The sequence below is a fragment of the Lampris incognitus genome, chromosome 14, assembly GCF_029633865.1.
Source record: "Lampris incognitus isolate fLamInc1 chromosome 14, fLamInc1.hap2, whole genome shotgun sequence".
Taxonomy (NCBI): Eukaryota; Metazoa; Chordata; class Actinopteri; order Lampriformes; family Lampridae; genus Lampris; species Lampris incognitus.
In genome coordinates this window covers 28,526,465-28,553,333 of record NC_079224.1, presented here as the reverse complement: position 1 = coordinate 28,553,333, position 26,869 = coordinate 28,526,465, and the positions used below count along the sequence as shown (strand labels likewise).

General features: G+C 44.5%; 1 protein-coding gene across 1 annotated transcript; it reads right to left on the bottom strand.

Moving 5' to 3' along the window:
* Positions 1–282: 282 nt before the first annotated feature.
* Positions 283–26,845, bottom strand: pip4p1a (phosphatidylinositol-4,5-bisphosphate 4-phosphatase 1a). Its single transcript, XM_056293427.1, has 7 exons — positions 26,710–26,845; positions 25,308–25,501; positions 20,815–20,921; positions 14,241–14,346; positions 12,229–12,281; positions 11,430–11,520; positions 283–1,095 (listed from the first exon to the last, which is right to left on the bottom strand). The coding sequence occupies exons 1-7, from the start codon at positions 26,825–26,827 to the stop codon at positions 952–954; spliced, it is 813 nt and encodes a 270-aa protein (XP_056149402.1). The 5' UTR covers positions 26,828–26,845; the 3' UTR covers positions 283–951.
* Between the last annotated feature and the right edge of the window lie 24 nt (positions 26,846–26,869).

Here is a 26,869-nt window from a genome sequence, read left to right as displayed (position 1 = left end):
TGGTAACTTTTTTTTTTTTTTGCAAAAGAATCACTTTCTCAATTAGACAAATAATGTTAAATGCCCAGGTACTAAACCTAATGAAAAAGTAGGGCTTGAAAAGGGATTCTTCCCTCTAGAAACAAGGGCTATAGTAACAGCTTAGCTTTAACTACTGAGCCCTCATCACAGAAGTGGCTATGGTGTGACGGATACGCCACGAACTAAACTGATAATGTAAAAACGGTGCAGGAGGAAACAAATGGAGAGGGTGGGGGTGAAAAATGTTAAAATGAACCCCACACTGGCGCACTATATATATTCATTCATTCATTATCCAAACCGCTTATCCTGCTCTCAGGGTTGCGGGGATGCTGGAGCCTATCCCAGCAGTCATTGGGTGGCAGGCGGGGAGACACCCTGGGACAGGCAGCCAGACCATCACAGGGTAAAACGTATACGTGCACATATATACACACACACACACACACACCTAGGGACAATTTAGTATGGCCGATTCACCTGAACTTCATGTCTTTGGACTGTGGGAGGAAACCGGAGCACCCGGAGAAAACCCACACAGACACGGGGAGAACATGCAAACTCCACACAGAGGATGACCCGGGATGACCCCCAAGGTTGAACAACCCCGGGGCTCGAAGCCAGGACCTTCTTGCTGTGAGGCAACCGCGCTAACCACTGCGCCACCGTGCCATCTATATACTATATATATATGCATCAGTGTAACCATTGATGGATATGTGGCAGTCAGAGCCACCTTGTCAATTGGTAGCAATCCATTTTAGAAATACATGAACAATGACTAAAAGGGAAGGGGGAGGAGAGGGAGGAGAATGTTTCGTTTTTTTCTGGGACTGGATTTAAATAAATATTCTTTTATGTTTTTGTTGTTGTTTGTTTAAAGCTGTCTCTACTGCCATTTGGTGGGTTGGGGGCAGGATGCTGCAGGGTTTATGTGAAGTTCTGCAGGGGCTGGCTGACCCTCATGCAGGCCCAGTAGAGCGCCCGGCCCAGGCTGAGGACAACCAGGAGGAGAAGCGCGGCCCAGGAGGCGTAGATACCCTGGTAGGTCTGCGCCCTGACCCACGTACCGGCCTATGGAGGAAGCAAAGAAGGAGACACAGCACGGACAATTAGCAGTTTTTAGAAGTTTGGATAACGATAAAATGAGCCAGAAAAACTTCCAACGAGGGATCATTCACAGGGAGATGGATTGGCGCACAGAAAAACAGATGGCAAGTTTTGTGACAGACGTTTCAACAGTGAACCCTGATGTTTTGACACCACACCTTTTGCCTGAACTGATGCTGATTTTAGTATTTATCTTGTGACAAACTATGGAGAGTTTGATGCTGAGGTCATCCAGTTCAGATATATTGAGATGAGTGAATATCAAACGGGGTAACATTAAAGGATTACACTGCGCTGGAGTTAGGTGTGGACCAGCTGTCCTGAGTTAGTGTAACGTCAGGACAAATAAAATGGCTCCACACCCCAAACAGACACACCAGAGCCCGGGAGAGAGCTGGTACTGCAGAGATGCGGATCTGCATAGTTTTGTCCTCAACAAGACTTTTAGTTATACGTCTTGATATTAGTCTTTGCTTTAAACATCTCTAGTGTCTTTAACTGTCTTTGTGTTTGAATAAACAGACTGTTGCATCCTCATCTACCATCCGTTTCATAGAAAAAATGAACCAAAGAAAAACCCCGCCCCAATTTTTGTCTGGGTCACATCTTTATTATCAGCACATTAGTACAAAAATATAGTGCCATGAAAAAGTATTTGCCCCTTCCCGATTTCCTCTATTTTTGCACATTTGTCACACTTGTTTCAGAGCTTCAGGCAAAATGTAATACAAGACAAAGAGAACCCGAGTAAACATAAAATCCATCCATCCATCCATTACCCAAGCCGCTTATCCTACCTAGGGTCGCGGTGGAGCCTATCCCAGCAGTCAATGGGTGGCAGACGAGGAGACACTCTAGACTGGGTGGCAGGCGGGGAGACACTCTGGACAGGCCGCCAGTCCACCCACACACACCTAGGACAATTTAGTACGGCCGATTCACCTCATCTACATGTCTTTGGACTGTGGGAAGAAACCAGAGCACCCGGAGGAAACCCACGCAAACACGGGGAGGACATGAGGACACACAGAGGATGACCTGGGATGACCCCCAAGGTTGGACAACCCCGGGGTTTAAACCCAGGACCTTCTTGCTGTGAGGCAACCATACTAACCACTGCACCACCGTGCCGCCATTAAACATAAAATATAGTTTTTAAATGATTATTTTATTTAAGGAAAAAAGTTATCCAACACCAAGTGATCCTGTGTGGAAAGAGAAAATGGCCCTTAGTTACTTAATGATCCAATTAACCAAATTTAATCGATCATTGCACACACTGGAAACATTGGTGCTCGTCTCACATGGGCAAAAAACAATCACAGTGATGACTCCCAAGCCTTTTGGGATAATGTTCTGTTGACAGACAAGTCAAAAGTGGAACTTTTTGAAAGACACGAGTCCCGTTATGTGTGGTGTAAAACAAACACAGCATTCCACAATAAGAACATCATACTGGGGCGTCTGGCAGTGTATTCCGTTGTCTACTAACACAGGGATCGCCGGTTCGAAACTCCGTGTTACCTCCGGCTTGGTTGGGCATCCCTGCAGACACAACTGGCCATGTCTGTGGGTGAGAAGCCGGATATGGGTATGTGTCCTGGTCACTGCACTAGCGCCTCCTCTGGTCGGTCGGGGTGCCTGTTCAGGGGGGAGGGGGAACTGGGGGTGGAATAGCGTAATCCTCCTACATGCTACGTCCTCCTGGTGAAACTCCTCACTGTCAGCTGAAAAGAAGCGGCTGGCGACTCCACATGTATCGGAGGAGGCACATGGTAGTCTGCAGCCCTCCCCGGATCGGCAGAGGAGTTGGAGCAGCGACCGGGATGGCTTGGAAGAATGGGGTAATTGGCCGGATACAATTGGGGAGAAAAAGGGGGGGGGGTAAATAAATAAATAAAAAAACACCATACAACATGGTGGTGGTAGTGTGATGGGGTGGGGATGCTTTGCTGCCTCAGGGCCTGGAAGACTTGCCATCATTGAAGGAACGATGAATTCTGCTCTGTACCAGAAAACTCTGAAAAAGAATGTCCAGTCATCAGTCTGTGATCTGAAGATGAAGCGAATTGGGTGATGCAGAAAAACAAGAGTAAGTACACCTCAGAATGTCTCAAAAGATACAAAATGAAGGTTTTGGAGTGTCCGAGTCAAAATCCTGATCTGAACCCCATGGAGATGCTGTGGCAGGACCTTAAACAAGCAGTTCATGCTAAAAAATCCTCCAATTTCACTCAATTACAGCAATGCTGGAAAGAAGAGAGGGCCAAAATTCCTCCACAGTGATGTGAAAGACTGATCTCCAACAAGAGGAAGTGTTTCGTTGTAGTTCTTACTGCTGAAAGTGGCACAACCAGTTATTAAGTTCAGGGAGCAATTACTTTTTCACATGGGTGATGGATAACTTTTTTCCTTCAATAAAGGAAATGTTCATTTAAGAATTGTATTTTGTGTTTACTCGGGCTCTCCTTGTCTTATATTAAATTCTGTATGAAGACCTGAAACCATTCAGTGTGTATAATATGCAAAATTAGAGGAAATCAGGACGAGGGCAAATACTTTTTCACGGCACTGTGAGTTTCATAACAGAATTATCACAGACAGAACAAATAAACAACCCCCCCCCAACTTTTCTCTGGGTTACGCATTCATTAAACAGCATATTATTACAAAAATAAGTCCACTGTAGTAAATAACTGCATTGGAACACATCTGCAACTTGAGCGCCTTGGCTTTAACACATTTTCCCATGTGAGACAAGATTTCTGAGAGCGAGAGAACGAGACTCAAAATTGTGATTTTACTGTTAAAAGGTGTGAGGCCTTTCAATAGTCAGAATTAACAGGACAGACTGTAAAGGTGACAAGAAGTGAGCCAAATAGGAAACTGGGGGGGATAATTAAGTCGTACCAACCTTGGGTTTGAACTCATCTGGACCGTCTACTGCATCTATTAGCTTGACAATAAAGCTAATTTCATGTCATACATTCTACACATAAATAAAAATTAATCATTCGCTTCATAAAAAGAATGAAAAACAACAACAAAAAACAAAGCCACTCTAGTCCATATACCTGATGGAATAACAATCAGACTTCATCAATTTGGACCTGCTGTATCATCAACTCTGGTCGAGTGCCTACATAGGAACTGGCTTTACTCTATGATGTGAGAGGAAGGTGGCACGGGGGAGAGCTGGCATGTCATCGGACAAATCAAGTGGGCACCTCACAAGCACAAATGTCCGGCTGAGTTGTTTAGCAGTTAAATCAATAAAAGGTATTACCCTTTACTCTTACCCTTTACCTAATAAAGGGCGTTACCCTTGGGTGTCAGACTCCGCCAAGGTTGTCCCTTGTCTCCGATTCTGTTTGTGATATTCACGGACAGGATCTCAAGGTGCAGCCAAAGTGAGGAGTGTGTCTGTTTTGGGAACCTCAGAATTGCATCTCTTTTTTAAATTTATTTCTGATTTTCCCCTTTTTTCTCCCAATTTAGTGGCCAATCGATCCCTATTTTTGTTCAAACACCCACCCTCGTACTGTATGTGTTCGCCAACTGCATCTCTCCGGCCGGCAGTCTCGAAGGAGACGCCTCCCCACTTCCACGACAAGGCGAATCCAGGCCGAACCACTGCTTTTCCGACACACACAGAGACGCATTCATGTGATGAACACAAGCAGACTCCGCCTCCCTCCCGAACACAGTGTTGCCAATTATTGCTGCTTCATCGAGTCCGGCCATAGTCGGATCTGACGAGACAAGGGCACGAACCCTGGTCCCCAGTGGGCAACTGCATCGACACAAAGCCGATGCTTAGACCGCTACACCACCGCGGACCCTCAGAATTGCATCGCTGCTCTTTGCAGATGATGTGGTTTTGTTGGCTTCATCAGCACATGACCTCCAGCATGCACTGAGGCGGTTTGCAGCTGAGTGTGAAATGGCTGGGATGAGGGTCGGCACCTCCAAGTCTGAGACCATGGTTCTCTACCGGAAAATGGTGGATTGCTCAATTATCTCAGGGTCTTGTTCACGAGTGAGGGTAGGATGGAGCGGGAGATTGACAGGCAGATTGGTGCAGCATCAGCAGTAATGTGGACGTGGTACCGGACCATTGTGGTGAAGAGGGAGCTGGAAGGCAAAGCTCTCAATTTACAAGTCAATCTTCGTTCCAACCCTCACCTATGGCCATGAGCTTTGGGTAGTGACCGAAAGGGTGAGATCGCTGATTCAAGTGGCTGAAATGAGTTTCCTCTGTAGGGTGTCTGGGCTCAGCCTTAGATATAGGGTGAGGAGCTCGTACATTTGGGGAGAGCTCAGAGTAGAGCTGCTGCTCCTTCGCATCGAAAGGAGCAGGTTAAGGTGGTTCAGGCATCTGATTAGGATGCCTCCTGGATGCCTTCCTTTGGAGGTTTACCGGGCACGGCCAATTGGGGGGAGACCCCGGGGTAGACCCAGAACTCGCTGGAGGGACTACATGGCCAATCTGGCCTGGGAATACCTTGGGATCCAACAGGAGGAGCTGGAGGGCGTTGCTGGGGGGAGGGACGTCTGGAGTGCCCTACTTAGCTTGCTGCCACCACGAACTGACCCCGGAGAAGCGGCTGAAGATGAATGAATGAAGGCGTTACCCTACATTTCCTTAAAGAAAATGTTCCTGCATTTCATTACCAGAAATAAACGATTTACTGTCATGAGAGATGCAGATTCCCAATGACTTGTAAAATACAGCTACTGGGTCCAAAACAAGCCCATTCTTGAATACTACAGCCAGATAGCTTTGTTGTCTGTTTTTATGTATGACTTGTATATGAATGTGTGTCTCTACTTCCAATTGCACTTTGTTCACTTAATTTCAGAGCTGTACCTGTGCCAGGAGAGAAATCCAGGCAGATGCTGTTAATCATAGGGAATTAAAACGGGAGGTAGGTGTATTCCTCACCATAAGGTAATTCCAACAGTTTCTACCAAAACTGAATAAGGATGACAAAGTAACATTTTCATACATGTGCTTGTGTGTGTGTGTGTGTGTGTGTGGGGGGGGGGTACCTAGCCATATGGTAATCCTAACACTTTCTACGTGGCAAAAAATAAAATGAATAAAATTGTTGATTAAAAAAGTTTTTAAAAAAAAATCTATGAATATGCTAACTAGCAATGTGTGCTGCAGAGGACATCCCTAGATAAGCCTTTCCTTCACTCCTGTAATGCACTGTGTAAATGTGTAACTGCACTGTGTAACTGCGCTGTGAAGTTCAGATAAATCCTCAGCATGTGTGTGGGAGGTTTACGAGTTGTTTATTTATTTATTTATTTTTAGAATTTCTTTTAACTGTGTGACTTATTTGTCTTGAACTGTTGCCTAGAAAAGTCACCACTGCATCTTACACGCCTGAACTTAAAAAAACAAAAACAAAAACACACGTGCACATGCGTGAGCAAACACACACTTACAAAAAAAGTCTTATGACACTTTATCAGTGTGTACCCCATGCTTATATGCTTGCCCAACACACACACACACACACATTTACAAAAAAGTCTGAGGACATGCTTATATGCTTTGCCAACACACACACACGCACGCACGCACGCACGCACACACACACAAAAAAGTCTTAAGACACTTTATCAGTGTGTACCCCTATGCTTATATGCTTGGCTAACTAAGACACACACACATTTCACAGAATAGTCGACTATCAAAACCACTAGTTGACACTGTGGCATGGCGACGCAGTGGTTAGCGCAGTCGCCTCACAGTAAGAAGGTCCTGGGTTCGAGATCTGGGGTAGGGGTCGTCCCAGGTCATCTTCTGTGTGGAGTTTACATGTTCTCCCCATGTCTGCATGGGTTTCCTCCCACAGTCCAAAGACATGTAGGTCAGGTGAATCGGCCATACTAAATTGTCCCTAGGTGTGAATGTGTGTGTGTGTGTGTGTGTGTGTGGGCCCTGTGATGGTCTGGCGGCCTGTCCAGGGTGTCTCCCCGACTGCCGCCCAATGACTGCTGGGATAGGCTCCAGCATCCCCGCGACCCTGGGTAGGGCAAGCGGTTTGGATAATGGATCGTTGACACTGTGCATAGTTGAAGACTAATGGTTCATCTGTGGTTTTCACACTGTGCAGAAATAAAACGGTGGCAGTGCACCTACAACAGATATGCAGGTGGAGGTGCTGTGATTCCAACACAAATTTGTTGGACCAATCATTTTCTACGTCACGCCATTCTAAATAAACAGAATTTAAGGTATTTAGAGTGTTAGGGCTCGGTCTGTTGACCAACCTGGCAACCAGCAATGAGAGCGGGGGAAGGGCGCGTCTGAAACACCTGCAGCCTACCTACTCGTTAACCACTCTAGTATAAGTTTGTTTGCTTTCCAGAACTCGTCGCGAGTTCGTCCTGAACAGTCCCGTGAGTAAATTCTTCGTCTCGAGTTTTTGTGACATTTCTGTGTCTCCCGGTGGAGTACAGATTGTAGTATTCTCCGTGTTTTTGCTTGTTTGATTATTCCCTTGTGTCAGTTCTCCTTGAGAGCTTGTTCGGAGAAGAACTCTCTTTGTGTTTTCCCCATTGGATTTTCCCATCGTGATTTTCTAGTTGAGATCAAGTTTTTGATATTCTATTTTCTCCTCTCTCACTGTGGATCTTATTACTCGGTTGGACTTCTACCTTAAAGGAGCAGTTTGTGTTTTTTCCCCTTTCGGACTTTAAAGGAGCAGTTTGTGTTTTTTTCCCTTTCGGACTTTAAAGGAGCAGTTTGTGTTTTTTTTTCCCTTTCGGACTTTAAAGGAGCAGTTTGTGTTTTTTTCCCTTTCGGACTTTAAAGGAGCAGTTTACGTTTTTTCCCTTTCGGACTTTAAAGGAGCAGTTTACGTTTTTCCATTTTTAAGAAGCTATTCTCAAGTTCCGCCTGAAGCGCCTCCCCCTTCTGTCCAGGCCCGGCCGGCTCTCCTCTACGAGTCCTGCCAGGTTGGTGCTTTACTTTGTCTTGTGTTGTCGCTATTGGGTTCGTTCTACAAACCTTAACATAGAGAAGGAAAGACTCCCCCTATCCCTGTGTTTTGGTCTAACGAGTGACCATGTTAACTGGTGACTTAAGTGACGGCAGCTGTTGAAGACACGAACAGACATGGTGTCCCCCTAAAACCCCTTCATCTTACTTTAATCAGTTTTAAATAAACGCTCATCTGTGTTTAATACCTACACTAACCATTTACACAAGTTAAATTGTGCTCGGCAACACTCATTCACCTCTCGTGACGTTTCTTATAATGTGGTAAACAAACCACAGATGTCAGCGCAGCTGTATTTTATACCGTTATCTTAATTGGAAAGTGACCCCACAACCTGTAACGTTATAATGTAAAGCTCCTCATTAGACGCTAGCTGCTCTGCTAATCTGTTTTTTACCCCACATTAAAAGTAATTTAAGAAAATGTGAATGCTTCTTGATGGTGACATCGTTTCATTTACATAATGTAGGACAAAAAGGACCAGAGGAATATATACATATTGAACATTCAATTTAAGATAATTTAAGGCTTTTAGGCTTTTCAACAGCTGCCATCACCACGACAACCACTGATGCACTTGGCTGAAAGTCACCAGAACCCCGTTACTAGTAGTTATGGGAGGCCAAACAGTTCAAAAGCCTAACCAAACAAGACACTACCTATCCAGCCATCCTGCGTGGGCTGACTGGATAGGTGGTGTCTGGTAAGTGGATAGATAGGTGGTGTCTAAGTAACTGGATAGATAGGTGATGTCTAGTAACTGGATAGACAGGTGGTATCTGGTAAGTGGATACATAGGTGGTGTCTGGTAAGTGGATAGATAGGTGGTGTCTGGTAACTGGATAGATAGTTGGTGTCTGGTAAGTGGATACATAGTAGGTGGTGTCTGGTAAGTGGATAGATAGGTGGTGCCAGGTAAGTGGATAGATAGGTGGTGTCTGGTAACTGGATAGATAGTTGGTGTCTGGTAAGTGGATAGATAGGTGGTGTCTGGTAAGTGGAAAGATAGGTGGTGTCTGGTAAGTGGATAGATAGGTAGTGTCTGGTAACTGGATAGATAGGTGGTATGCAGTTTGGGTGGTGGGTGTCTGGTAACTGGATAAGTGGTGTCTTGTTTGGTTAGGCTTTTGAATTGTTTGGCCTCCATTAACTATTTGAACCAAAATACCTGCAAGAAAGCAGTCGCGTTGTTACTGCAGTCAAACTCTCCAGCTCAGACAGGCTTGCTGAGGGTTTAGTCCAATCAGATTACAGCTCATTTGTAAACAACCTCTCAGAGCCAAACGAGGACTCTGTTATTTCATTTACCCCCAAGTTGGCCCCGCCTACATTAGTTAACCCTTTACTACTGGTTGTACTTGAGATCATTTCGATGAGAATTGATCGTTGTGGGCATCCCGGTGATATCACAGTCTATTCCGTTGCCTACCAACACGGGGATTGCCAGTTTGAATCCCCGTGTTACCTCCAGCTTGGTCGGGCGTCCCTACAGACACAACTGGCCGTGTTTGCAGGAGGGAAGCCAGTTGCTGGTATGTGTCCTGGTTGCTGCACTAGCGCCTCCTCTGGTCGGTTGGGGTGCCTGTTCGGGGAGGAGGGGGAACTGGGAGGAATAGCGTGATCCTCCCACAAACTACGTCCCCCTGGCGAAACTCCTCACTGTCAGGTGAAAAGAAGCAGCTGGGGACTCCACATGTATCGGAGGAGGCATGTGGTAGTCTGCAGCCCTCCATGGACCGGCAGAGGGGGTGGAGCAGCGACCGGGATGGCTTGGAAGAGTGGGGTAATCGGCCGGATACAATTGGGGAGAAAAAGGGGGGAGAAGAAAATTGATTGTTTTTTATTGGGTAAAAAAAAAAATCTTGCGATTAATCGACTACTTTTGGGAATAGTTGACTACTAAAATGCAGCAGTTATGAATACCCTTTCTTTCTTTCTCACACACACACACACACACACACACACACACACACACACACACACACACACACACGCACACAAACAAAAGAGAACCAAAAAGATATTTCTCTCATTTCATGTGGTTGGATGGGACATCTGAGAGGTGTTGTGCAGTGCGTTCTTATCTCGGGCTTGTGATGTGGATCAGTGAATAGACGTATTTTGTTCATTCACTCTCTTGTACTTTGAGCTAGCAACAGCTTACATCCAGAGGACCAGGATAAAGAGACATAAGGCTGAACAGGAAGTTGAACCCGGTGGGGGAGCTATCTGCTCTCACCTTTCAGTGGGTGTCGAGATTGCTATGGCAACCAGAAAACCGTTTTCAGTTCGACTGGGCTTTGCCTTCTACATCTGCATGAAAAATAAAGGCCTGATAGTGAAGGAATGAAGTAGTTTCAGATAGTAATTAAGGGGACATTGATGGATTTCTGACGAAATAAGTTATTCGATTTTTCCTTCACCATCCTTCCAGCAGCGTCCTGAGTCCCTGGCCGCTATCAGCAACCAAATTAGTAGTTTTACTACAGAGAGATTGGGGCTGGTTTGAACTGCAAAGCAGGGGTGTTCAACCATGTGCCATGGTGGGTTGTGTGTGCAGAACTCTAGCCACAGTCCATCCATCCATTATCCAAACCACTTATCCTGCTCTCAGGGTCGCGGGGATGCTGGAGCCTATCCCAGCAGTCATTGTGCGGCAGGCGGGGAGACACCCTGGATAGGCCGCCAGGCCATCACAGGGCCGACGCCGACACACACACACACACACATTCACACCTAGAGACAATTTAGTACGGCCGAGTCACCTGACCTACATGTCTTTGTACTGTGGGAGGAAGCCGGAGCACCCGGAGGAAACCCACGCAGACACAGGGAGAACATGCAAACTCCACACAGAGGACGACCCCCAAGGTTGGACTAACCCGGGCTCGAAGCCAGGACCTTCTTGCTGTGAGGCGACCGCACTAACCACGGCACCACTGTGCTGCCCCTGGCCAAAGTCTAACAAGCTAATTTCACTTATTATCAGGTCCTTTCTAGTTGAAGGTGTGCTAATCAGTAAAATCAATTGGCAAGAATTAAAGCCTGCATACATATGGCCCATTGTGGCATATCATTGGACACCTGTTATAAAGCATAAAGTGTTTTCTTTAACTGTTTTCAGTCTGTTTGCCAAGACTTGGTTCATTGTGTAGGTGGGTGTCCAATAAAAAAAAAAAACACGTGAAAAATGCTACATAGTTTTTAAACCCTTGCAATATTCAACTACAGTGTCTGTTTGTGCGAGTGACAGTATGATTGATGGTGATGTTGGCTTACCATCAGCCCCGCAGTGGAGACGCTAAACACCAGGCACAGTAGAAAGCACCACAGGCTTCGCCTCCGGGGATACCTCTGACCAATGGAGGAGCTGCATGACAAACACAGGAGGAGAGATGAAGACATTAACATGATAAGGAAATCAAATCAATGTACACTCTTGTGTTTTACATGTTTTTTTTTTTTTTACGTGTGTGCGTGTGTGTGTGTGTAAGGATTCTCTCTCAAGTGGACAGGGCATGAGATGTATGACTCCACTGTGTTATGTTTCAAACTACAAGATAGAAATATTTAATTAGGTATAAATTGTGTGACTTGTGTCATTTTGATCATGACCAACTGTCAAAGCACCCACCTCAAAATAAAAAAAATAAAAATGAAAAAAACCCAAGACATTGAGCTTATTACTAAATGTTACTGAACAGTCACACAACAGTTCCCACAAACTGCGGGCATCGCCTTGAAAGGTGCTTACCCTAACAAGCTCATTTAAAAGAGACTTAATGGTGCGGGAATGTGGTTTCCTACATATTTCAAAGACTTTTTCAAAACACAAGTAGAACGAAATCTGATTGATCATAATCCTCATATTATGAAATGTACCTAAACACTCAGCCTTGTGGGGAAAACAGACTGTGGCTGGGTGGTCTAGCAGTTATTGAGATCATCATGTAACCAAATGGTCACAGGTTTGATTTCCTCCTTGAGTGAACCTTGAGCACTCCTGTAGCTCTCTTAGTGTAAATTGCACTGGATAAACTGTGTGGGTAGAAAGGACAATATGCTTATGGATACTTACACTTTCCTGCAGTGTGGGCATCGGGCCAGCGTCCTATCCGTAAACTCTGTCCACTGCAAAACACACGAAGAAACAGTTGCAAAAGTGATACTGCGCTCGAGGTGACTCAACTAATACACAGCGTTTATCAAGTCATTCAATCATGCAGGTGTTCCCTCAGTCTAGAAAAATGAGGTGACTGATGGGTCTAGTATGGTCCTCATAGGAACTCACTCACACTTAAGACAATGGCTTACACAATCACATCTAGTTTTGTACTTGGTGTGATCATGAAATCTCAAAGACGAAATGCCACCTATTCTCTTATGAACAAGTGTTGTCAGGATATACCAATATTTACAATGGTATTTTGGAAAGGAAAAAGTATTATTGTACTATATTATTATTGTACTCGATGGGGAAAAATCATTTCGGTGAGCTCTCAGCACTTATTTCGGTAAAATGTTTACTCTTTCTCGGTCATCGTTCCTCCTTCCATTCACACACACACATACAGACAGGCTGGGGACAGAATATCCCACAAGTCTTCAACAGGGTGTGGATGAAATGACTGCTATCGTGATATTCTTATATCATGATCATCACTATATTTTGCCTTTACATATTTAGAGATATTTGCATTATCTAATAACATTTTATTATTCTAACAGCCCTATAATAAACCCTGAATGGAAGGTCAACAGTGGCTGACATCAACATAGCAGGTATACACAGATTTACACCAAATATTGCAAACAAGCAAGTTACTTTACCTCCCCATGGACCTCACCCTACTTAAGGATAACATTTTAGGTGCCATGGCTGGTTTATCCCCAATGTCTAAATGGAGGTGGGAACTTGTTCAAATTACATTCGCTATATTACAGAAGGCCTTACCCCAAGAGATTTAAAGTCACACGCTTAATTTGTTTTGACACTATGGCATCTTCTAATACCAAGAAGATGAATGAGGAATAAAACCATTCCATTCCTCAGCAACAGGTGATGGAGAGCATCCAAAATATGTAGACGATAAATGCAGTGCACTCAGCTTCCGCAGTATAAAAATATTATTCGCATCCCAATGTTTGGGTGTTGATATATTTGCATGTGTTGTGAACTCAATGGAAAATATGGGCTCTACATTCTTCAAGCCCAGGTAGAAACATGGTTTCTGTTGAGCAGACAGGATTATCTGAAGATCAGCGACAACGGGATCATCTGCACTCCGACGGAGGTTTTTTTTTTTTCAAATATCATCCATTCTGGACTTTAAGCAAGGAGGAATGGACTATTTTTTTTGAGGGGGGGGGTTTCCCCCCTTCCCCCCCAGTTGTATCCAGCAAATTCCCCCCTCTTCCGAGCCGTCCCGGTCGCTGCTCCACCCCCTCTGCTGATCCGGGGAGGGCTTCAGACTACAACATGTCTCCTCTGATACGTGAGTCACCAGCCGCTTCTTTTCACCTGACAGTGAGGAGTTTCACCAGGGGGACGTAGCACGTGGGAGGATCATGCTATTTCCCCCAGCCCCCCCCCCCTCTGAATAGGCACCCCAACTGACCAGAGAAGGTGCTAGTGCAGTGACCAGGACACATACCCACATCCAGCTTCCCACCCACAGACACGGCCAGTTGTGTCTTTAGGGACACCTGACTAAGCTGGGGGTAACACGGGGATTCGAACCGGTGATCCCCGTGTTGGTAGGCAACGGAATAGACTGCCACACCACCTGGACACACCTGGAACGGTCTATCTTAACCTTGAATACACCTGTTAATATTCGCTCTATATCTTTCATTTATAAATCAACTGTTTGTGCCCCAAGTCCCTTTTTTAAAATCATTATGATTTATTTTAAAACACAGAAAATTCCCCAGTGTATTTGTGCCTCTGAAAAAGATAACATGCTTGTCTGTGTGTGTACGTTATTGTGTGTGTAAGTTATTTGTGTGTACGTGTTTTTTGACACAGAGCACGACAGAGAGAGAGAGAGAGAGAGAGAGAGAGAGAGAGAGAGAGAGAGACACTCATACCAGGAAGGTGTTGCTGCAGTGTCCACAGGAGACTCGGGCCCCAGCTGGCTGGGGGTCAGGACTGGCCGGACCAGGGTGGACTGGACCAAGGTTGATTATCCTCTTACTGGGAATGAACATGCACACGCATGCATGCACGCACACACACACACACACACACACACACACACACACACACACACACACACACACACACACACACACACACACACACAGAAAGAAAGAAAGTGGTATCAGTCATTATCCCTTACCATATATCTACACCAAAGGTTACTCATGATAACAGCCGGATACAAGTCACAGGAAATTCATTTTGGAAGACCACAGAAATGCTGCCACATGTTGAGCACATAAATTATTGGTTAGCCATTGCTGCACCTGGACAGTGCTAGGTGTCATTTTTAATGCCCACTTTAGTCAAATATTGCTTTAATACAATAAAACAGATGTTTTCTTAGGTCTACAGTTACTTTTTGTACTGGGTTTAGTCCACAATTGCATATATGTGAAAAGCAGAGGCCTATACTACGAAACAAGCTCAACATACCCAGAATATAGTTTCGCTAGCTGGCTTCACTAAACCTAACAACTGCCATCACGCATAAACGGTGTCACGACAGTGGTTATCAACTTGTTAAGTCAACCCAGGTTTTCACAATCTAGCTATGAGCGTGCTCACGTAAAAGGGGCAGTGTTTGCCTCATATGACCAATCGCAAACATGGACAAGTTTACCAGAGCCGCATATTTTACACAAGATGAGCAAGCTATAACATTAAACAAATATGAAGACTTTAAAAATAGAACCCAGGCTAAAAGCAATACAACTGCTGCTGCCAAAGGCAGGAAGGAAAGCTAGCAAAAAAACAAAAACTCCCCGACTGCGTGAACGCGTAAGTTAATATGCTTATCAATATATCACTGCCCCACCATTAAGACACCAGTAGATCTGACTATAATTACAATTGTGTATTTCATTAAATTAATATGTTGCTTAGATGTATTTTTATGGCGTGTAAGACAATTTCAGCCTAAGCCTTTCAGCTACAAACCCTTAGTGTCCATGCAGGCAATGTGAAAGTATGACCAAACAATGAGTATCCTTATTTATCGTTTACCTGAAGGTTGACGCTGTGGAATGACTTGCGATTGACAAAATCGCTTTCATTCTCAACTAGACATGCTGTGATGGGAATATGGGTGCAATCTACGGCACCAATCACTCTGGGGAACCCTAAGAAAGAAGTAGGCTGTATTTAATATACAACAGTAAAAATCATAGGGTCTACATTATTGATAGATCATGTAGTCAATTTAAATTATTGTCTACCTGCTATTTCATAAAAACGCTCTTTTATGGACTGTGTGGGCAAGTGGCCTGGGAACACAACAAATGCATCAAGTAGCTCTGTTAGAGCAAGACCACCTTGCAAATTGTGTGGCTGACCGTGTTTTTGCTTAGGTTCTCCGCATCACCCACAGAAGTACCTGTAGCAAAAATACGCAAGCCAATGCATATAGTCTGCGAGACTGTAAGAATACGACTTTGACATGTCGCACTGGCAAAATACGTCTCAAGAAGCTGACAAAGATGAACCGTTCCCTCTGCCGAAAATCTTTCATATAGACTCGTCAACCCGTCAGGAAGAGCAAAAAGGTTTAGTCAGTCTCTAAAAACGCTTGCCTTCCTAAGAGACCCTCTCATTATTCGTGCACTGAGGTCCACAGGATCCTCTAGGAATGATGCCATTTTCCAAGAGCATTATTTGGTCAGTAGGCGGTGCAGGTTAGTTGTGCAGCATAAGTTACCATGGCGATGTACCCCAGTAAAAAGTGAACCACCGTCGTGACACTAAAAACCCAGGGTTATACCTGGCTTCGTAGTATAGGTCTCTAGTCTGTGAAAGCCATTTCATTTTCCAGTAAATTGAAGAAAAAAACAAAAAAAAAACCAAAATAATTGTTTGGTGAAAAATATATGCTGGTTTTGATATCAAATCGTGGAATCCTTTTTTTATGCAAGCCTAAAGGCATTTGTGGTGAGCAGACATTTTATATATGCAAGGTTTATGCAGGTGTCATCCAATTTAATACACATCAACTTCAGCTGTAGTTCATGACCAGCATTGAAATTGATGGTTTGATGCAGGCACCCGTTCTTGAAAGATTCATTTAACTTTTCTTTTGGATCTTTGTGACCAGAGATTTTTTTTTGATGCACACTTTAGAAGCAACAGTTTGTTTATATAGAACCTGTACTTGTTTACAAAAAAGAAAACTGTTGAAAAAAATATTGAGTTTGGACATTTTATGCCTGGGGCATAAACAGGGAATCTTATCCTTCCACTTAAATTCAACTCCAGCAACATTTTGTAAAGACAAAGTTGTGAAAGAACTGCATTTTCAAATGACTGAGAACGGCCTCATGTCTAAAAGCAATTTTTAAAAAATTGTAAATATGGTTGTGATCTCTCTGGCCCACAAAACTGTTAGAAATGCTGCCACAAAGAGTTCTTTGAGTTTTGATTTACCAAAATCATTGATAGGCCCAGTGAAATTTCGCCAAATACCAACAAAGCAGGCCCAATTTTTGTCTCTGTGCCATCAACAACCCCATCACAATTTTTTTGACGCCCCAGATCACCAAACCATGGGTAAAGCGATTTAAAACTTGGCAGAGTATCTACTTTAATTTCACCTCTTCCCGTCATAAGATCCTGAAAGAGGCCGTGATTAGATGCTCTTGAAGTCTTCTGTGCCCCGAGCTGGCAGAAATCCATTTTCAGAGCTGATGTCACTGCCTCGTCACAACACTTGCTTACTCGGACACCACATCCCCAGTCGGCGATTTCAACACAGTGTGGATGGTGTACTCTCCTGCTATGAGAACCCATAGCTGACTTCTCCTCATCCCCTTTTCTCCACAGCCACATGAATAGTTGGGGATTACATAATCAGGATGGCGACAGGCAAATCCATGAATTTTGGGATGGCATCCAGCGCTTTACCCATGCTCCCGTCCATAAGGTTAGTGGTTGTGTCAGGAAGGGCATCCGATGTAAGCATTTTGCTAAATGTTTATGCGGATTGACAAGACCGCCATCGGTGCTGTGCCCTCATAGGGTACCGATGAAAACTATCAAATCCGCTGTGGTGACCCCTGGGAAACAGGGAACAAGCCAAAAGAAGAAGGTTACTGTGCATCTCAAGCCACTGAATCCAGCCACTGAAAATGCACAAGCCAGTGCATTCTTAGTGCTGGTCCCAAGCCCAGATAAATGGGGAGAGTTGCGTCAGGAAGGACATTAGGCGTAAAACCTTTGTCAAATCAAATATGCAGATCATAAATCAGATTCCCATACCGGATCGGTCGAGGCCTGGGTTACCAACAACCACCACCAATCCCTTTGACCAGCAAGGTGCTGGTGGAAACTATGCTACTGTTGGGTGACGGAGAAGGAGAGGGGAAAGGCATGTCCAGAGGTAGCAGGAGAGGAGGAAGGGTAGGAGTGTGGAGGTGAGAGTCGGAACTTTGAATGTTGGCACTATGACTAGTAAAGAGAGAGAGAGCTGGCTGATATGATGAAGAGAAGGAAAGTTGATAAACTGTGTGTGCAAGAGACCAGGCAGAAGAGGAGTAAGGCCAGGAACACTGGAGATGGGTTCAAACTCTTCAACAACGGTACAGATGGGAGGAGAAATTTGGTAGTGGTAATTCTGGAGGAAGAGTATGTCTTGGAGGTGAAGAGAGTATCGGACAGTGACGAGTTTGAGTATGAGTATAAAGCAGGAAATCAAAGGGGTGATGACGAATGTTATCAGTGCATATGCCCCGCAAGTTGGGTGTGAGATGGAAGAGAAAGAAGATTTCTGGAGTGAGTTGGATGAAGTGGTGGAGAGTGTACCCAAGGAAGAGAGTGGTGACTCGAGCAGATTTAGATGGGCATGTTGGTGAAGAGAACAGAGGTGATGGGCAGGTGTGGTGTCAAGGAGAGGATTAAGAAAGGACAGATGGTGGCGGATTTTGTGAAAAGGATGGAAATGGCTGTGGTGAATACATATTTCAAGAGGGAGGAACACAGGGTGACATATAAAAGTGAAGGAAAGTGCACACAGGTGGACTATATCTTATGCAAGGAGGCGTGACTTGAAAGTGACTGGAGACTGCAAGGTGGTGACAGCAGAGAATTAGGTAGGCAGCACCGGATGGTGGTCTGTGGGATGACTTTGGAGACCAAGTCAAGTCAAGTCAATTTTATTTGTATAGCGCAATATCACAAATTACAAAGAAGAGGAAGAGTGAAGGCAGAGTCAAGGATCAAATGGTGGAAGTTGAAGAAGGAAGTGCGGTGGATTAGCAAGGAAGAAATGAGGGCAGCTATGAAGAGGATGAAGAGTGAAAAGATGGTTGGTCCAGATGACATACCTGTGGAGGCATGGCGGTGTTTAGGAGAGATGGCAGTGGAGTTTTTAAATATATTGTTTAACACAATCTTGGAAGGTAAGAGGAGTGGAGTGGAGAAGAAGCATACTGGTACTAATTTTCAAGAATAAACGCAACGTGCAGAACTGTAGCAGCTACAGCTATAAAGTTGATCAGCCACAGCATGAAGATATGGGAAAGAGTAGGGGAAACTAGGTTAAGAGGAGAGGTGATGATTAACTCTATACCTCTCCACGTTGATTGAGAAGTATAAAGAAGGCCAGAAGGAGTTACATTATGACAGGGTGCTGAGAGAGGAGGTGTGGTATTGTATGAGGGAGTCGGGAGTGGCAAAGAAGTATGTAAGAGTAGAAAAGGATATATACGAGGGCAGTGTGACAGTGGTGAGGTGTGCGGTAGGAATGACAGATGGGTTCAAGATTGAGGTGGGATTATATTAAGGATCGGCTCTGAGCCCTTTCTTGTTTGCAATGGTGATGGACAGGTCGACGGACGAGATCAGGCAGGACTCTCCATGGACTATGATGTTCGCGGATGACATTGTGATCTGTAGCGAAGTAGGGTGCAGATTGAGGAGAGCCTGGAGAGGTCAAGTCAAGTCAATTTTATTTGTATATAGCCCAATATCACAAATTACAAATTTGCCTCAAAGGGCTTTACAGCAACACAACATCCTGTCCTTCGACCCTCACATTGGATAAGGAACAGCACCCTGAAAAAACCCAACCCTTTAAAACGGAGGAAAAAAAATAGAAAGAAACCTCAGGGACAGCAACAGAGGGATCTCTCTCCCAAGATGGACAACGTGCTATGGATGTTGTGTGTACACAATTTACAGAATATAACACTGAAAGAGGATAACAGAATTATAATAGAATTATAAAATTTATGAACTTTAGAGGTGGAGGTATGCACTGGAGAGAAGAGGAATGTAAGTAAAAGCAAGACGGAATACATACGTGTGAACGGGAGGGAGGACAGTGGAATGGTGAGGATGCAAGGAGTAGAGGTGATGAAGGCATGTGAGTTTAAATACTTGGGGTCAACAGTTCAAAGTAATGGGCAGTGCAGAAGAGAAGTGAAGAAGAGAGTGCAGGCAGGGTGGAGTGGGTGGAGAAGAGTGTCAGGAGTGATTTGCGACAGAAGGGTACCAGCAAGAGTTAAAGGGAGTTTTACAAGATTGTAGTGAGACCAGCTATGTTGTATGGTTTGGAGACAGTGGCACTGACAAAATGACAGGAGGTGAAGCTGGAGATGCTAAAATTTTCTTCGGGAGTGACGAAGGAGGACAGGATATATTCGAGGGAAAGCTCAGGTTGGATGGTTTGGAGACAAAGCAAGAGAGGCAAGATTGAGATGGTTTGGACATGTGTGGAGGAGAGATGCTGGGTATATTGGGAGAAGGATGCTGAATGTGGAGCTGCCAGGGAAGAGGAAAAGAGGAAGGCCCAAGAGGAGGTTTATGGATGTGATGAGGGAGGACATGCAGGTGGCTGGCATGACAGAGGAAGATGCAGAGGACAGGAGGAGATGGAAACGGCTGATCCGCTGTGCTGAACACTAACGGGAACAGCCAAAAGTAGTAGTAGTAGTAGTAGTAGAGGTTACTGTGCATCACAACATCTGTCAGTAAAGCTTAGTAGGGCCTCTATGGTGATTCTGCTGCTTGATGTTCAAATGATACGAACTAGTTTGGTGACTGTATTAACTTGCATAGCTATCACACAATTCCTGCCCCAGTTGGGAAAAAAAAACCAGAGCCTAATGAAACATACACAGTGCAAACAGCTCCTACAATGGAGAGAACATACAGAAGTAAAACACTAGGAATGGCTGTTTTAATGAGGCTGTTATTTCCCCATGCAGCTCTCTCAGAGCTGTATGTAAACTGTGTCCAGGGCCCAGGCTTAATTGAAGGACTGTCTGCTGTCATTGCACCTCAGCTTCTCTTTTCTAACACACACACACACACACACACACACACACACACACACACACACACACACACATTTCATACCCACTGTCCGTAACATACAAACATATGCACAACCACACTTAAACACAGAAGCAAGCACCCTTGGTCCCACATTAATAATTATACACACCCACACACTCACACACAGCCTCTCACCAGTACGGCCGAGGACAGGCGATCCTCTGGGAGGTGACTTTGCAGATGAGCAGACAGTTGCAGGGGCAGCGCACGTACTTCTTCCCCGCTGGAGCATTCTTAATGGGCTGCAGAGGGAGATGGGGACAGGCAGGAGGAAGTGATAGTGGTATATTAGAAGCAGGGGTAGATAACTAGGCAATTATTCTCGCTCAGTGAGAATTAACCAAAAGTACACAGGAGGGAAGCAAAACTTTGTGAGATACTCAGTCTGCCATTGCTGCAGTCTCAGGCCTGGCCTAAAGGCTACCGTTGGGGCACCATAATCCTTTAGTTTGGTGTCTCCAGATTATAGTGAGTAATATAAAACATTTGAAGGGACAATTCACTGATTGTCAACCTTATCTTTGTCTATCTGTGAAAGGGATAACACGTGAAAAACATCTGCAATTGTTCCCAATCGTTTCTGCATCTCTAGAGCAGCAGAGGTAGTCTCTTTTCCACCAGAACGGCGCCGGTGCGGGGCCAGTTCTCCCTTGGTGACTTTTTCTCAAAATGGTGGTGAATTTCTTATTTTTTCTGCAAAACTAAACATCAATAGACATGCACCAAGGGTTCAGGGGCAGCGACTTTCTTGCGGTAGCCCCTCCCATCAGGTTCCAACTTCTGATCCAGCAATTTTGTGGCGCCGTGCCCATGCCAGTTTTTTGGCACCAGCACCAGTCTTTTTTCGGTGGAAAAATGTGGAACCGGTTCTAGATTAGGCACCGGCACCAGGGCAGTGGAAAAGGGCCTAGTACGGTACTTTTTTCCGGCTGCCAAGTGAGATATGTAGTGACATCATTTGGTGGCAGGAAAACCTACAACCTAGCAGGGTTTCTAATTCTCTAATCACGCTGTCCAAAAAAACCCCAAAACACATCCTCATTCTCTCGACTAAACGATGTTTTCAGTGGTATAAATGACATCCCACATTAGTGCAGAGGATTTTATGGACGACACAGAAGTTTGCGGACAGCAGTGCATTCTGGTACGTGTAGGCGCTGTTGGAAAGACTTGTGAGCGTGTCAACACCGATTTCTCTGATATATATAGTACACAGTGAGGACTTTATTGCTTCAATCCACCACATTACACATCATTACTGGTTGCATATACACAAAACCATCGGTGAAAATTTCTTTTTAAAAAGAACTTTTAAATGCAAGTTGAAATCATTTTAAGGCCAATTTCTCCACAAAAGAAAAAGCAGGGGGGGGCACACCACCAAAGCAGTGGTTTTGGCAATATTTGCTCAGACCTTGAAATATAGATTACTAAAACTGTATTACTTAATAGAAATTACATAATCTACATTACTTTTACACTTTACTAATTATGGATTAGTTCCATCGCGGATCGCGATAAAAAAAAAACCCACAAAGTTGATCGTGGGGAATTTCCATTATCGGGGTAATCGTTTCGTCATTAGGGGCCTGTAAAAACAAAAAAACCTGTAAAAACCAAAGCGGTTTTTTTTTAACTTGAGGCCAGCGTATTTTTTGAATTTGTTTGCGATGGGAGCGCCACATATTGACACTACGCTACAAACGCCAGCAGCGTGCCGAGGCGCTGAGCGTCTGTTCTGCGCTGAACGCTGTCTGGCGTTTTATTCTGGTCGCCGAGTTGAAAAATGTTCAACTTTAGGTAAAACGCTGCGGTCGCCACTCTCACTGACTTCTTACCAAACCGTTCAATCACAGTGGAGGAAGGGACCACAAATACCAATGTCACATCCTACATGTACAAGTGCTGAACAACGACAAAAACGGAGAAATTAATACTGCTGGTCTCTTGAGTATCAATGTCTGCACCAGATGACCCCGGACGACCAAAATACCATAAACTAACCATTACTTCTGCGGATATAACGTATCATAGCAACCAAAGCGTCTCAGCTGAAAAAACTGCGCCTCCAGAGCGCTCCCAGCTGGGCGTCTTCAGCCGGGGGGGGGGGGGGGGGCGCTTTGGTGGACACAGTCCGCTTATTTTGAATTGCCACAAGGGGGCCCCAGCATCTTTCCAGTCATTCCAAAATCCCTAACCTGTCACCACGGCTGAAGGCTCGTGTGGAAATACTATGGATTCCAATCTCATTGTGACCTGCTGGATGTTGACAAGAGATTGAAAATGTCCTTGTTTGTTTTTCCACAAAAAAAGATGTGTAGCCTATTTGTGATGCAATAAAATATTTGTTTGTTAATAAAATGTAAGTGATTCCAGTATGTTTTAGTGCCATTTTAAGAGTTTTAAACATATTTCGATGATTATCGGGATAATATCGTGAATTGCAATTATATTGGCCCGGATAATCATGACATGAAATTTTCATATATTGTCCAACCAAATAGTTTGGAATCTAAATAGTTTGGAGTAATTTATTAGGCTCATGAGGTTATTTTAAAAACAGTGGAGACTTGTGAAAAAGCAAGCCTTTTGACTTCAATATCACATCACACAGCACAGTGATTGCAATACCCATGCTATAGTTCGTCTGACTGCAGAATACATCCCCAAACATAGATTTAGGTGCATCCAGTCATGATGAGCTTTTTTTTAAACATTCTGTATTCAACCGTTTCCTGTGATTGGGTGCACAACACCTCCTTAGTTTTTCTGCCTAACATTTCACTTAAGGTTATTTTTCTTATTTTAGGAAACTGCCAAAGAGAGTTGCAAGAATCTTCTTAAATTGCTTCCATTTAGAAACAGTACGCAAAAGTTTGTTAATCCTGAATGTGATGTGAATATTCAAAAGTTGCTCTGGTGACAAACAACTCCAGCCATAATAACTAGTGAGTTAATTATTCAATCATTTACACAAACACACAGGCTTTATAAATACATTGTTCAATCAGTAATGAAATAAAAAGGCGGCATGGTGGCCCAGTGGTTAGCGCTGTCGCCTCACAGCAAGAAGGTCCTACGTTCAAACCCTAGGGTCGTCCAACCTTGGGGGTCATCCCAGATCATCCTGTGTGGAGTTTGGATGTTCTCCCTGTGCCTGCGGTGGGTTTTCTCCAGGTGCTCTGGTTTCCCCCACCATCAAAAAGACATGCATGTTAGGGTTAATACTCCCATCTGTGCCTCTGACCAAGGCATGGCAAGACGAACTGGAGTCGGTCCCCAGGCGCTGCCCACTGCTCCTAGCTACACAGCTAAAATGGGTTAAATGCAGAGCAGAATTATAAAGTACATACTTAAAAAGCTTGTTTAGTGCGCAATGCACGAAACAAGCTTGTACTGCTATGTATTAAAAGTTTTTTTCCCTACGTCTATATTGATATTCTGCTCCTCATTAGTTGAGCACTTCTATCAACACCATTGACGGTTTCCGGGGGGGAAAAATGCTATACACACACACACACACACACACACACACACACACACACACACACACACACACATATACTATATATATATATATATATATATATATATATATATATATAAACACTGTTAAAAGAAACACTCAACAGTTGGGAAAGTGCTCAACAAATAAGGAGCAAAATAATCCAGATTATAATATCTGGATTATATATATATGTAGCCCTGACTATATGTGTGTGTGCGTGTGTGTATGTGGTCTGTGCGATAGTTCAGCACATTAGTGACTCTATGTGCAACCCCACAGACAGTGGATTTATGCGCTCCAATATCATGATCAATTCCAGACTGGGGTGAGCCAGTGGATTTTTAAGGAAAATCATGACGCTTCATGCAACTGGCCACATGTAAATAGATAATTCATGCTGGCTGATGAGACAATACGTAGAAGTGAAGTGAGAAATAGTTTGTCCATCAAATCACAAGTTAACTATTAAACAAGCAATTGTAGAGGGAAGATGGGGCCATAGACTTTGGAATGGTGCCTTCAAAAGTTGTGAAAATCTCCAGACCCAGAGCTCCATACGCATTTCTCGAAGGCACAGTCATGCTAGCATTTATAGCATTGGCTTGGCGGCCAATCAAAACACAGGTCCAGCAAAGGGCAGGAATTTCATAGAGATCGATAATGGCTATGAAGACAATGTCATGTCAACATCATACAATCATGTAAGCTCTGAAAACTTATTAAAGCATGTCTCAGTAAATTATACTCCCCCGTTTAGGTTGAACACACACGGCAAATTTAATGTATAGCTAGTCAAATATATTTTGGTTAATATTTTTCTTACAAGTGCAATATAGTGTGAATATTGTTGAGACCGACAATGAATTTTTTCCTCTACTTTCAATCTTTCTATATGTTATTTGTACACTATTAAAAAAATCTCACATTTCCCCTTGCAAGATAATTATAGTCCTACTACTTTCATGATTTTGTAGCATGTATTAGGTATAACATGCGAGCAACCATCCAGGTCAAATTCCCTGCATGCACAAACTTATTCAGCTGACAATACAGAATTGGACACCAATGTGTGCATATCTGTTGTCACTTGGTATATGTACAGATCACTGTAGGTACATACCGTAGCCTCATTGCAGACCCCACACTTCACCACGTGCTGGTGGACCTTGCCCTCTACGGAAATTAGGCTTTGACAAACCCGGCAGTTTATTACCGGGGCGCTTCCGCTCTCTGGGGAGGTGAGAGGGGAGTAGGGTGGAGGGTCCTCACCGTGGAGCACTGAGGGCTGGGTTGGGCTGGGGAAAGGAGGGAAGCCTAGACCGGGAGGAAGAGGAGGGATGAAAGGGTGAGTATTCACAACTGAGACCAGTGACCTATGAGTGGATTCTTGAGGAAGCAGAATCATGTGCTGCAGGAGGGTTAATTCCCATGACAAGTAACCACCTAAGTTAAGATTAACAAGAAAATTAGATTTGGTCTTGTGTTTATCTGAAAGGCGCTTTACAGAAAACACTGCTGGAATGCAGTGTGTGTGTGGGGGGGTTGTTTGAATGAGTGTGTTCAAGTGTGTACAAGCAGGGGAAACAGAAACAAAATGACTATGTGGGACAGGCACATGTCAAGTGTTTTAGGAAACAAGCTACCTTCCAAAACAAGCAATTTCTGGTATGCAGAGAAACGTGTCTGTGAATGTTCTCATTCATCCAGGTCATGGTTATCCAAAGGAGTTGAATCAAGACTTCACGGATTTATACCAAGTCCAGTTGCACTTGATTCAACTCCTTTGGATATGCAGAGAAACAATCTTTTTTGTAGCTAAATCTTTGACACTAAGAGCAAAGGTCGACCAGGAGCCCCACCTCGTGTCTTTACTGTTAATTCGTTTCAGGCGCAAGACCCGCCCTATATGAGCTGTCATTGGTTACGGTGCTATCTTGCAGCAATCCAAGGGAAATTCTGGAATGGCTGCATCGAATGCCAATCAAATCAGGTGCTTTGGGACTCCCAGCCTAATGGTACTATTAGCTAACAGCTATTCTGAAAGTGCATCAAGTGTAGCGTCAGCCGCCCAAATATGCATGCAAATTATCCCATTTGGATCAGTGCAACTGTCAGTTCCAGCAATAATACAAACACAGTGCAGTCGTTGAGCATTCACGGAAGTGGCAAACCGGCACGCTAGCTAGGTGGCGTAACACCGGCTACTGACGCGAACTCATTATCCTGCCTATGCTTACCAACAGCAGCACGGTTAGCCGATGCAGGCGGCGCCGTCCCTTTTGTTGCTCGGCATGCTCATGACACACAAATCAATCTCGTTTCTACGCGGCTTTTCAACAGTATTCCTCCCTTTCGGAAGCTTGAGTCACACTCCGCACAAACACCGAGAACCCGAGGCCGATTTCTTTAATCCTTTGTCACAGCTAAAGTAGCAAAGCTAGCCCGGGATGCCAAGTCAGTGGAGGCTGAGGAGGGCTGCTCTGGAGTCGGGCACAGAAGACAAAAATACCGCGAATACTCACTGTCTGGTTTGTTGGGCACACAGTAGGGCGCCGCTCCGGGCGACACTCCGCCGTTTCCGCTGCCGAGAGCGCCGTCTCCCAGATCCGATAGTAACGGGGACCTCTCGCCGTCCGCCATACCGAGAGAGAGAGGCGTGGGGGGGGGGGGCGTGTGGGACCG